Source organism: Mirounga angustirostris, unplaced genomic scaffold, assembly GCF_029215605.1.
Source record: "Mirounga angustirostris isolate CCGP_5_RB_7025 unplaced genomic scaffold, mMirAng1.0.hap1 SCAF_5, whole genome shotgun sequence".
Taxonomy (NCBI): Eukaryota; Metazoa; Chordata; class Mammalia; order Carnivora; family Phocidae; genus Mirounga; species Mirounga angustirostris.
The window spans coordinates 37,461,151-37,475,791 of NW_026991713.1; the positions used below are offsets into that span (position 1 = coordinate 37,461,151).

A 14,641-nucleotide genomic window follows, 5' to 3' on the forward strand; every position below is an offset into this window, starting at 1 on the left:
AGTATAAATAAAGCCAGAGTCAGCAGCATGCTAAGGACTGCACTACTGATGAGGAAGACAGTGACAAATATCTGTGCCTCTGGAACTATGTAGAAGCTGTACTGAAGGTGAATCAAAGCTCCTAGAGAAGCCAAGAATAAAAAGTCTTTGCTGGAAATAAGACTGGAGTAAAGAAGAAGAAAATACAGACACAAATAGGTTCTAAAAAACCATATATTTACCAAAAGAATATTGTACATGGTACCACTGGTACTTTGGTTGAGGGATAAGGACTCAGGTCTACTTTTGTCTTGGAAGGTGTATCCAGGTTGTACGGGGAAGACTGTGAAAACTTTTCAAACCCCAGGGGCTACCACCTAGTCATGCTGATTTATGCATCAGAAGAAACTAAGAAAGACCTCTAGTGGTTATGGTTTTAATATCTTGATCTGACAAATTTAGACACAGGCACTGGCAATGTTCTTTCTTCTACCAATGTGAATAGAAATAGAAAAAAAGAAAGATGGCACGGAAAGTAATATGGTAGAGGGATGATGGTGTCAAAGAACCAAATTTGAAGTTCTGGACCACGTCTTAAGATTTTGAACTCTTAGTTAAAGATTTAGCTCATAAGCTCAAAGAAAGAAAAGTAATCTGAGGGTAGCTATGCTAGAGGCCTCTAAATGAAATATGGTACAGAGGAAGAAAACTATCTAAACAGAACTATGAATGTGTTCGCTTGGTTCCATCAGGAATGATGAAGAACAAAGGAGAAATTCTTAGTAATTCAAAGAGGAGAATATTAAGGGGGTGTTGTTTGCATGGTATAACAATCTGAAAAGCTAGGGTTATAAGATGAACTTCAGATATGATGGATCAGTCAGTGTGACTGCATTAATAACCCCTAACCATGAATCAAACTGAATATGCAAGTAGTCATTTTTTCAAATGTGTTACTAGTAGAGACAATATAAACATGGAGACCCCAAAGCACAAAGGAAACAACACATCCAAAAACATTTGAATAAAGCTAACAGAAACCAAACAAAATCATTTTATTCCAGAAGTCTATTTATTTATTTATTTGAGAGAGAGAAAACAAGCAAGAGGGGGAGTGGGGGAGAGGCAGAGGGAGAGAGAGAGTCTTAAGCAGGCTCCACACTGGGTGTGGTGGGGCTCAATCTCACGACCCTGAGATCATGACCTGAGCCAAAATCAAGAGTTGAACGCTTAACCGACTGAGCCACCCAGGTGCCCCTATTCCAGAAATCCTTAAAGCATGTTTTCCTTGGATACCTTTATTATTCAAAAGTAGCGTGGAGAAAAGCTTGGTAGTAATGGAAGATTTCACATTTTCAGGTACCTTTTAGAAAATTCATTCTGCTCTTTATCAGACGGTTTGACAGTTCTATTTATAGTATTAATGCCTATAATGTAGGAGCAGGATTTGCAAACTAAAATGTACTCAGTGCATCAAATTATAGGCAGGGTTTAAAATAACAGGAAGTGATATAGATTAAAATGAGTGAATGAGCATTTGTTCTTCCATTTAAAGCATTCATATTTGATTTTTAAGTACTATGCTGGAAAGGTAAAACATATATATGAGCCAAGTCTACCTGAAGGTACCAATTGATTTGGGGAGAGTATCCTAGTGAGGAAGTACTCCTTCTAGCAGACATGGGATCTGGTTTTAGTTTCTCTTTCTCCTTTTATTTTCACTTACTCTCTTCCCATAGTACAAATCCCAAGATAAAAAGATGCAAAAACAGGTTTGATAATCTTGTTGAGGGGCATAGAGACAACAGGACCAGTAAGAACTTCTGCTGACTTTGTAGAACGTAGATCCAGGGTGTGATAGTAGTCTATCAAGACATAGCAGCCCAATGACCACAGCCGTTTCTCCCGATGCATACATCTAGAGATGCAAAGCATCTCTGATATTTCCATTAATATTTAAACATGCTTATGTCTAATCTGTATTTAAAGTCATCATTTGATCCTGCCATCTTCCTTAGATGTTAACTTATCTTTCCCCTGCCTCTAATATCCAAGCTTAAATGAGTTGTCCACAATTAACTATTTTCACATTCTCATCTGTCAGTCACTTTATAACCTACCACAGCCTGACTTCCACACAAACTACTACTAAAATTCTAGAATCAATTTTAGTCTTAACCAACACAGAAGATTGGTTAAGACAGTGAAGGATAGATGTTATCCCAGCAATTCAAAAGGATAGTAACACACTCAGGATAGTATTTATTATGATGTGAACTTAAGGAAGAAGCAGTATATCTGAAACAGGAGACCTCTTTCTAAAAAACATAATTTGAACGATTTTGGTACCAAAGTTGTGTGTATAACAAGTGATAGATATAAACAAACATGTAAGAACAATGTCAGAAAGTCCACTAGCCCCAAATAAACTGGTGATTGGAAAAACTGTCCAGGCCAAAAGGGGACTTACAAAATCCTATTATAATTTCTGCTTGAACCACAGAAATTTTCCCTGCTGCATTGTTTATCCTACCAGGATAGCTAGGGATAGGGGTTTTGAACCCCACGATCTAAGATTATACATCGGTTATTGGAATCCTGACTGGCTTGCCTTTTAATTCTATCTGAAGGCATTAACCTGTTTTGAAGCAAAGCAAATTAAACGGTGTTAAAAATAACTATGTCAGATGACACTCGTTTGTTTTTCTGACAAAGTTACTCAGTTACAGAACAGGAACAGGCAGTGGGTGAGCTGTGACTCGTGGCATCCCATGACAAGATGTCAAAATGGGGTCTGGGTGATGGAAAAATTCAGTGGGGTTTACAACTGGTTGAATAATCCTCCTATTATAGTGCTAACGAGTCGAGTGATGCCACCTTGGATCAAGGTCTCTGGTGGCATAATTAGGACTCCTTTGTCTTTGGTCAATACAACCCCAATCACTTGACATGAATATTTCAATAGCACAGGTATCCGATTTATGGATTACTGATATGGATAGAAAACACAAATGAAAAAAAAAATAGAGTTGTTCTAAAAACTATCTCAAAAATATCTCTCCATATGATCTCAATACATTCTTTGATTTACTACCTGGGAAACACCACCTCTCTCAGGTCTTCAGAGAACCCCAATTATAATGACTATAATAAAGAAAAAAAGAACAAAACACACATGACCATCCTAGCTGATGTTAACAGTGAATGATAAGGATAAAGAACAGAGGCCATTGACAGACATTGTAAGAGAGGTGAACAGAAATCCAAGACGAAGAGATTTTCAAGAATGGAGAATTGATCCAATAAAACCAAATGCAACAAAGCTATGGAAAAAAAAAAAAACAGAAAAATATATTAAATTTGAACAGGCAGTGTCACCAAGTTTGAATGTATAAAATACATGTATCACTGAGTAAAAATAGATAGATAGATGATAGATAGATGATAGGTAGATAGATAGATAGATAGATAATAGATGATAGATGATAGATGATACTTTTGAGAATTTCCTTAAGTGCACATGAAAAGCAATACATTTCCAAGAGATTTTTTGCCTCCTAAATTGCAGTTCTCTTTCCTTTATGGTCATCTGCCAGATTGTATTATAGTTGCCCTAAATCACTGACCTACTATAATTAGCATAATGAAGAAAATACCTTCATAATGACAAAAACAGCATCAATATTGCACCAGAAATATTCAGCAAGCACCTTTCTACACATGAAATTTGGGTGGCTTGTGCTGGCCTTTATCCAAAAATTTAGATTGTGCCTAGATGCTCTGGAGCCAACAGATACAATAGAAATTCCCAAAGTATCAATTACAGATGACTCATGCTCTGCATGGTAAAAGGGCCTTTCTTTGAAGAAAGAACTATTTAGCTTCCATTATGAGTGCATTTTTTACACTTTATGAGCCAGGCCCTGTGTCTAGGTGCATTTTTCAGAGAGCTAACAGACTAACAGATACAGAGCAATTAAGTAACCATTTATAAACTCAGAGTGTGTTTAAATCCAAGTGAATGTCATGGTTTGATACTAAAGAGAGGTCAGATGAAAGAAAAGATGAAGCCACCAATGGGCAACAGATTGCAGTCTTCATCTCTGTGGAGTTAGAGCTCCCTTTTTAAATACAAGAACAGGGACCTCTATTGGATAAATGGAGAGGTACAGACCTTGCAATATGGGTTTTGGCTAGAAATTCCTATAGACTTGTACTTCAAGGGCCAACATGAAATAAATTATGTTGAAAGGAATCTAAGGGCCAAGCAACATAGAGATATTTGCCGTCATAGTTCAGATGAACAGATAGCTCCAACCAGTACCATTCATAGATCCGAGTGTATGAGGGTCCTTTAGATTCCTTGGCCAGAGACTTAGGGAGCCTCACACTATTATCCCTCTCTGGTGTCTGGGAGAGTCTAGGGCTGGCCGTGCTATCTGGGCAGGACACTCTTAGCCAAGAAGCCAAGATTTGGGCCTGTGTGGGTCTAATCACTGAAAGCACTGATTATTTTATTTTATTTTACCTTATTTATTTTTTTTTAAGATTTTATTTATTTGACAGAGACACAGCGAGAGAGGGAACACAAGCAGGGGGAATGGGAGGAGAAGCAGGCTTCCCGCGGAGCAGGGAGCCCGATGCGGGATTCGATCCCAGGACCCTGGGATCATGACCTGAGCCGGAGGCAGACGCTTAACGACTGAGCCACCCAGGCACCCTATTTTACTTTATTTTATTTTATTAATTATTATTATTATTATTTTACCTTTCAGACCCTGGGACAAACCAGGGAGGCAGTGCCATCTGGGCATGGTGCCTGATCCAAGCAAACCATGTGGATTTGGGTCCCTCTTTCTCCCCTTCAGAATGTACCTTGACCCTCTTTCCCGTGCTTGGGGTCAACCAGATATCTCAGGGAGCCCAGAAACTTACACCCATGAGGTTGTTCTGGGCCAGTGGCCCACCTAACTCTGGTTGTAGGAAGGTAATCTGACAAGTGAATCACTCACTCCTGCTGTCTGGAATGCTATTGTATGATGTTGGACCACTAGATTGTTGTCCCGCTGATGTGGGGTTACTCAAAATGTTTACAAAGAAAATGAGGTGGAAAAAATATTTGAGTGGGACCCTCACATCCTAGGAGTGGTCCTGTGTCCAACAATTTCAACTAAAAGAGCTCACCAATGTAAGTGTGCTTAGTGATAACCTAGAGAACTTCATTGAGGGCAAGAATTTTGACTTGGGCATTTGCATGCACAACTACTAGGTGGTCACTGCCAAATGATAAGCAATTTATTATCTGAGTAATCCATTGAATCATGAAACTCAAGCCTTCAATGTCTGAGTGCCTCATGCCATGAGAGAGTGGAGAGTTAATGATGCTCTCTTCACATTCCTTTTTTTTTTAAAAGATTTTATTTATTTGTCATAGAGGAAGAGAGAGACAGAGAGCAAGCACAAGAAGCTGGAGCGGCAGGCAGAAGGAGAAGCAGGCTCCCCGCGAAATAGAAAGGAGCCCAATGAGGGACTCGATCCCGGAACCCTGGGATCATGACCTGAGCTGAAGGCAGCTGCTTAACTGACTGAGCCGCTCAGGCATCCCTCTCTTCACATTCCTAATGAACCTCCCATAGAGTGAGTAACCCCTAGCTTCCACAGGCTAGTGTTTCATATCAGGGTCACTCTTGCCATTTTAAGGATAGGCTAAAGGATTTTCTACTCATTAAAGAATTTAGAATCCTTGTTCCCTGCCCAATATGTATCAGTTGCCCTTTGCAGTCACTGTGACATTTGAAAATGTGCCTCCCTCAACATATGCAAAAATTAATTTCCTTCTGGAGATTGGTACTGTCTTTAGTTTAGAACCATCAGTATAGAGAGAGCTGTCCAACAGAAATATAATTCAAGCCACAAATGTGAGTCACATATATAATTTTTAATTTTCTAGTAGCTACATTAAGTAAAAAAAAGACCATTGAGATAAGTTTTAATATTTTATTTATGTCAATATACCAGAATATTTCAACATGTAATCAACATAAAATTATTAGATATCCTATGTTCTTTTGCATTATGTTTTCAAAAGCATACGTGTATTTTATACTTCCAACACTTAATTTGGACCAGCCACATTTCAAGTGCTTCGTAGCTCTGTATGACTAGTGAATAAAATGTTAGTATCGATAAACAGACAGATTCGTAAAGTCCACATAGCCATATGAACCCACTACTACCTGGACAAGAATAAGGCAGACACTCTCCAGAGTCAGATGATCATCCATAGAGTAAGAGTTCATCAGCTGGTTTGGCTTAGATCATTCTTACCAATAGCTGGAAACTGAACTTTGCTGGATCAGTTCTATGAAAGAAGGTTCTCATCCAGAATTATTTTAATTGGGCTAAAAAAATGCACCTGATTAGACTTTTGCACCTGCTTAAGGGTACTGTCCTACATGTGATCCTTAAAAATAATTTTACCTACTATGGCCATAAATGTTATTTTGAAAGAGGATATAGCTGTAATTCTCTATTAAATGCTCTATTCAAAGGATATTAGATTTTGAAGTATTCAGAGTATTTCCAAGCTCCTCATGCTTTTTATTTTTATAGTTTTATTTATGAGAAACAAATTCTAATATCTTTTTTTTCTGGGTCAAGATTTGACTCACAATATTCTTCCAGAGCTGTCTTTGTACCTCCCTCCCAGAGATACATTTGTACCTCCCTCCCAGAGATACATTTATTTTAAAATGTTAGTTTTGCTAATTAAAATGGGTTCTTGAAAAAAAAATTGAAATCATAATTTAGATATTCTTTGCTCAGAAAAAATAGAAAGCCTGATTCATACAACCACTCACTGGTTTTATTTAATGGGTCTACCTCATCAATCTCTATGTCCCCATCTGGACTGATCAAGAATTTTGTAACTTTTAAGTGAATCATTCATTTCCATTTCCATTTCAAGAGAACAATTTTATTGTTACTTGCAGACTGTGAATAATAATTTATGGATATACAGTAAGGCAAGTACACTGATGAGAGAAATGAATGAAAATACCCACTCACTGTGCATAAATGGAAAATCTCACATTTAAAATAAATGACCCCCAAGAGTCCTTCATTCAGCTAGTGGATGCTTTTCCTAATGGTACCAACAATGAAATTCTTTCATAATAAAAATTATTTAAGTATTAATTACACATGTGCATAATAATAAAATAAATTTTGGTACTCAGATTCAAAATTATTGACTAGATCTAGACAACAGTCGCGGTTTTCAATTAAAGAGGACTTTGTTACAATTATACAATTCAGTAAGAGAGTTACTAGGCTATGAGATTAACATTTATGCCAATGCTGCAGAATTTATAGCATCAGGTATTATAGATTGTTTGCTAAAATAAATTATGAAAAGCAGTAACAACAAAATTTGTCACTGGTGCTTTAATAAGATATTTCATTTCACTAGAAAAACCATAACCTGGTCAAGCCCTGCAAATGTGAAGTCAGGAAATTACAATGACAGAATAGTAAAAATTGGCTTTAATAATTTTATTTATTGATATATTGGTGATATTTGTGTGTGTGTGTACATGTGTGCATGTGTGTGTAGTCTTTGTAAGGGTTAGTATTAGCTTGAGTCTTTCTACCTAATCTTGAGCTTAACTGGAATTTAAATCCCTTACACTTAAAAAATATGTATACCTTAACCCACTTAAAAGTAGTGAACATTTTTTCATGTACCTTGGCTTCATGTTTTCTTGCATGCAGTAAATATGAGAGAAAACAGAGCCCAGGATTAAGTTCTCATTTTTCAATTGTAACAAGAATTTATTAATTAATTATATGTTTATGGATCCTGAATGAAATAACTGCATTGTAAAATGTGTAATTCTTTGTTTGATGCCCAACATACTTTTTTTTCTTCTTCCTTTCCCTGCAAGGTTATGTATATTGCATATTTTCCAGCACCAATAAAAATGACACTAAACTAAATAATCTATGGCTTGCTGAGTAAAAGCAGTTCTTACTAAGATCTTTTGAAGACATGATTTTTTCCAGATGTCATTATAAAATTTACAAAACAAAAGAAAACCTGCCAGAACATAAGCAGTTCTGGAAGTAGGGCTTATACTGAAGGATATAGGAGTCAGCTACGTGAGGAAAAGATGATTCCAAAAGCAGGATATGAAAAATCTTTAGATATCAGCAAATGCCTCTACGTCCCCTTGGCTTGGAATTGAAGACATGCACCTGATTGGGTTCATTGGGCTATGTCACATTTTTCAAATGTTGAAAGAAACCTCACGCACTACACCCATATTTGCTCTTGTTTTTCGTAAGAAGAAAAAAGGACCTTGAAGCTCGCAGACTGTATTTATCCATGTATTTATTATGTATTATGTTGCTGCTGGGTGCAGTTGAATAGGAGGCTAATAGGGTACCTTTTCTTTTCATTCTCTCAGTGTTTGTTCATTTATGTACCCCTGCCATTTTACACATGTTGGGTTGGAAATATAAAGACGATCTGAGAAAGAAAAAAGAATACATGGTATTGAACTGTTGATCAACTAACTTTTAAATGGACACAATGTATCCAACCTAATATGAATAGTTACTTCTTCACAGGAGGCTTTATGGAGACTGAGGCTGCTGCTCAGGAGTCCCTGGGGCTAGGCAAACTTGGAACTCAAGCTGAGAAGGATAGAAGACTGAAGAAAAAGTAGGTTTGGAGATTTTCATCTTCCTTTTTCTAGCTTTTACTGACTCTTTCTTATTTGTGGGGAATTAAAAAGACAGTAGTTGGAAACAATAGACCAAGGCCACTGTTGTCCTAGTATTCCCTAAAACTACTCAGTGCTGGAATTTCCTGGTTCTACTGAGCTACAGTTTGAAATAGGTATACAACTCTTTGGCCTATAATAGAAATAAACAGTTTATTCTAAGAGACCAATGCATTTATTGGCAAAACTCATATATATTTAAAGTATTTAAGTGTAGCCTCATAAGTAATATAATAATCTATTTGATGTTAAATCCAGTACTGAATTGGTATATGATAAAATGAGAAACTATACATCCAACTTTGTGTTTCCTCTTACAACAATTAAAGTACCTCCTCTTAAATTGGAGTATTTAAAAGGAGAATTTCTCTGACTGATTGAACATAAACTTATTTTAGACCCAGAGCAGATTGTTTTGCATCTGTCAGGAAACTGATAGTGTATCTTTTTCATTCACATATAGTATGGAACATTTAAGTGACTTGCAAAATTGGCAAATTTTGAGTCTCAGCAGCTGTTAGAAAGCTAGTGGGTCTATAAATAACATATTTTTAAAATACAAAATAGCATTTTCAGGGATGAAATAATACCTATAAAACATGTTCTCTAAAAGCCAAAGGATTTCGGTATTCCAGAATCTGTCGGTTGGTTACTCCTTTACCTCTCCTCCCTCTCAAATATTTGTTTGTAGTTTTCATGTTTACCTTCTTTCCTATGAAATAATATTCATTGCTCTGGTTACCACTATTATAACAGGTATGCTCGTATGGTTATAGTATTTGAGATAATCAGTTGACTCCATATTTTGTTTTCTCATTTGCTTTACAGATGTTTACTAATAATGAGGAAATACAGACTTGCAAGTTGTAGAAGAGCTCACTAGCCTAATTATTTCATTAATTTTCCACTTATTAAAATTATGTATGTATATATATATATGTATCCAAATTTAATAGAAACACTGTGTAGAAATAAAGAAGTGACCTTGAGAGCATTATTTCTTAAAAACAACCAAATGCTCGATTGCATTCAGTAGCAATAAATATTTCTTCTTTCATTACTGATCACTCAAAAATATAATTAAATATTATCACAATCTGTTCGAACTCTCTTAATTTTATTCATTACTATCAAGGAATGCTTTATTCAATTTTATGGCTATTTACTGAGAAAAAAATTCTTCTAAAAATCTCTTTTGATAGATTCTTTAGAATTTATTTCAAGTCTAAAGAACTTCCAATTTTATTTATTTAAAATTATTTTAAGTCTAAAGGAATAAGACTAATTAAAACCCAGGCTGGCTAATAAACTTGGTTTATTTCACTTAAAAGTTAATTTTCATTTTTTCTATAATGAAATATTTATATATAATGGCAACTTGACCAATTTTCACATTGCGAAGGGTGATATTGAGGCAAGTAATATATGTCGTTGGTTGTTTATGGAACTAAGTATGTCTTTTTTAACAGTTACTAAAGTTAAACATTTCCAATTATGCAGTGATTTTAAGACTAATATATTTAAAATTTATTATTAATTTTAAACACTGTTGGATTAACTTAATGTTAATTTTATGGAATTATTTCTCAAATCCTAACTACCCTCATAGTCAGAAACCGATTTTAGTTCTAGATTTGGTTTGAAGATTTTACTATAGTTGACTTTTGAGTTCTATTTTGTAAAATGTTTTGGCAAAATATAATTTTAAAATGTATTAAATAAAATATTTGTATTTAATATTAAGAAGAATATTAAGAACATTCTATAATATAATAAAGGATAACATTTCTCAGTACATTTCCTATAGGATAATGGTATTTGGGTTCAAATGAATCCAACAAGGCAAGGCAGAGTTAATTAATGGAAGAACAGAAGTATTTCTGTTATTATTGATTATTCCATGGCAAGTACCTCAGGAGTATAAATATGTAACCAGTATTTATGAGACATATATAAGTGCTAACCCTTATTCAGGACTTGAATGACACTACACCTTGGTTTCTGGATTACCGAAGAGTGAAGTGTCTTTATGTAATGAGTTTTATAAGATAGACAAGATCAATTATTTCATGTTTATTGGTCTTTCAAGATGGATAAGAAATTCAGGTACATTTTACTGAAAAATGAACTAAAGCAAAAATGGAGCAATTTCTTTGAAAATATTGAACACTATCGGTTTATGTGCATAGTTGGAATGACTGTAGTTGTAAATGTTCCTCACTGTAGTTGTTGCTGTATGTTCTATCCACTGACCAAGCCAAATGATGTTTCCAGGACAAAGTACTTAGCTTAGGCCTATGTTCACTGTCCCAAAGTTTATATCAGAGCTTCATTAGTCTCAGTGGGAATAAGCAGAGCTGAAGAAAAATAAAAATCTTCTTTTCAACTTTACTAGTATATCAGGTATCTACAGTTGACAATCTGTGAATTGAAATTTAATTGAGAGAAATGTTATCTCAAGAAGTTAGCTATGACACATTTTTTAAAAACCATATGTGGGAGATACTTTCAGAGAACAGCACTCAAGATATTCCAAATTCTTGCAAAGTTCAGAAATTTGTAATGTTGGCAGTCCCAAACAAAGGTCTAATTTGAGGCACATTTCCCATCCAACAAATTAAGCACACGCAGGTTAGAACAGCTTACTGGGTCTGGGTCCCTACTTCATTCTACTTTTACTTCGCTTTGGATGTAGGAATGTGTTTTTTCTTGCATTTCTTGTTATTTTCCTATGATTAGACATAGGACTGGTACAATAGCGGATCTTCTAAAGCACCCACTGTTCAAGAAAATCTTGTTGACCTTTCCCTTCCTGGGTTCGATCTTACCATGCAGGTGCTATTCGATCAGAGCACCACCTTATCTAGGCCTGAAGCCCATCTACTATTGTTCTGTCTGGTTTGCTTTTACTATGCCTATCTTTGCTGTTCTTTCCTTTAAAGCTTTAATTACATTAATTGTTCTGGTAGGTTTATATAGTATACAGTTAATACCTACAATAATTGTGTAAAATTGAAACTCATCTAGTAATTCTTCAAGTACTTCACATTAATTTCTGGTCTTCCCTGCTAAAATTGAACAGTTTTTCTGTAGCCTCATGATACAGCTCTCCTAATCTTTAAGCACTGAGTCACTTATTCTCAGTATGTTCTCTCCACATTAAAATTGTGATTCTCATAGTTTTCTTGATGTGGGCTCCTTCTGGAGTATCACAGCTCTCTGAGATCTTGTCCATCATCCTTTGTTTGATTTCAATGGACTCCAGGCACCTTCTCTAACTTAACACATACTAAATGGCATCTCCATTTCTAAAATTCACATTATGAGCAACTAGCCCTGAGAATTTCACCTCTCCCCTTTTATACCTGTCACCCTGATCTTTAGGAACTTATTCCTCCTTCTTAGCTCTCCAGCCAATGTTTTAATCTAAGATCTACAGCTACTTGCTCAAGATGGCCAACTAAAGCCAGCCACACAACTACAAAAGGTAACTGGGGCATGATAGAAACTATTGCAAGGTCACAAACTTACATGGTCTGGCCCATCAAAATCTGAATTTCTTTTTATTGTTGTTTTGTCTGAGCATAATAATTTTATTGAAATATAATTAACATACAATGTTTTATTAGTTTCAAGTGTACAACATATTGATTCAACAATTATGTAGCTTATGCAGTGCTGAATTTCTAAATGTTCTTTAACTCCCCAAATTTTCCTTAGAGTTTAGATGTGGGTCTTTTAGGACCCAATAACTAGAAACTGTTCTTTGCCTAAGTTTAGAACCTATTTGATAATAGACAAAGGAGTCAGGCAATTAGAGATCAAAATGTCAACTTTATTACCAATCGAGCTATTAGAATATGACTTACGAGTATGGCAAAAATGGGGCTTTCCCAAAACTGAAGCCCAGAATTAGAAAAACTTAACCTGACATGGAAAGAGCTTGATTGTCACAAGCTTCCAAAGTGTGCAAGTATAATTCCCACCTCTCCTAAAAATAGAATCGATAATATTATGATTCTGTAAATGTGTCTCTCTAGAATCAAGGACTATGAACTCACAAGGAAGGAAATGAAATTTTATGTCATTAGCATCTAAAAGAATTTTCAAAGTTTAACATTTCAATGTTAAATGTATTAATATCTCATCATACTTCTTGCCTTTATTTTCCTGGAATATACATAGCTGACAATTTCCCATCACCATTTCTAGAAATGTGATGCTAGGGTGTATGGCAATCTCCCTGAGTTTTTAGAGAATCTGGAAATATATTTTACATATAAAATTAGTTAATAATTGCCAAAAGTGTAAAACTATTGGTTCAAAGTGATTTTCTCTCAAAACTTTAAAGGTACTGTTCTTCTTGCTTCTAGTTATATCTAATACCAATTGATTGTCATTCTTTTGTATATAACATGTAGGGTTTCTTTTCTCTCCCTGAAAGTTTTAAGATTTTTCTCTTTATCTTTGGGGTTCAGAAATATCATAAGTATTTCTAGTCAAATATTTTTTGTTTCTTTTTTCTGCTTTATACTTGCAATCTGAAGACTAGTCTGGCCTGTTTTACATGTATTGACTTAAAAATTGTTCACTTCTAGACTCAACTTTAATTCCAAGAAGCTTATTTTTAGAGACTTACAAGATTAAAGATGAAGTTGTCTGTTTCAGTAGTAATACACTGGTCTAACACTCTCATGACAGTCCCTGATAGGCAGCGAACATATTAAAATTGACAGAATACCCTGTGAATGGTTACTTACCTCTAGAAATATAAATTCTGAAATCTTCATCTTAGTTTTTATCTGTGAATTTTCCTCCTGCATTTTTACACTATATAATTTTTTACTGAAATGTGTGCATACTGAGATCTTTTGTATCTTGAGACTTAAATTGAAAAATCTCATATAAATATTAATATACTAATTTGTCATTTTTGATCTTTAGTTATAATATAAGTAATGTGTTATTATTGTTATGTTAGATATGCTATATTCTTCCAAGTGGATATCATTGCTAAATGAATATGAATCTGAAATCAATTTTTCAACATCATTAAAATGAAATTAACATTCCAACTCAGCTATCAGCAGCATCCTCCAGAGAAGCAGTTTTATCCTTGGAGCATGGCAGTCATAGTTAATCACTACTAATGAATCTTTATGTTAGAACTTCAAAGACATAAAAGTGAAGCTCTATAGATTTAATTTATTTCCATTGCAATCCTAAGGGTCTTCCTCAGTGCATAATCTTTAATGTGTTTTGAGACTCTGCACTTTTAATCCTTGGCATTTGGAAGCCAAGAGTTTGCATATCTCTAAGTAAAATAAATATCACTGAAAATATTCATAATGAAAGGTATCACATAAATTCCACAACATTCATTCATTCAATAAATATTTATTAAGTGTCTGTGTGCCAAGTTAAACTTATAAATGAGTTGTATTCCAGAGGTTAATTTGTGAGATGTCTGTTAGAAGCTTTGAATACATTTTGCCATCTAAGTATATATATGGAAGGTAAATGTCTTTGCTATATATATGGAAGGTAAATGTCTTTGCTTTCTCTGCAAAAATCTATTTTGTAAGCATGCTATAGGAATCGAATCTGACTAGACAAAGCAAAAGGGGGAATTCATGGTAGGATATTAGAGTATCTCAGAGATTTCAGAAACAACAGGAGCAGGAGAACTCCAAAATTTCAACAGTAAGAGATTATGAAATATTCTCTAGAGTGTTTTCAAGAGCTCATATTTTCTGTTTCACCCCATTCCAAATTTTCAATTCCTGGGGGAAAGCATGTGAGTGGCTCAGTGTGGAACCGATATTTGTACTTGGATCCATCAGTTATAGTCGAAGGTTCATTTAATACAGATATGA

General features: G+C 34.9%; 1 protein-coding gene across 5 annotated transcripts in view; it reads left to right on the top strand.

Annotated features, from left to right (window-relative positions):
* Positions 1-14,641, top strand: part of PPFIA2 (PTPRF interacting protein alpha 2) — a 476,257-nt gene that overhangs the window by 410,520 nt on the left and 51,096 nt on the right. For all 5 annotated transcript variants that reach the window (XM_064590837.1, XM_054506898.2, XM_054506899.2 and 2 more), the window contains one exon: positions 8,611-8,704. In XM_064590837.1, the coding sequence (XP_064446907.1) occupies positions 8,611-8,704 (94 nt within the window). The remainder of the gene's footprint in view (positions 1-8,610; positions 8,705-14,641) is intronic.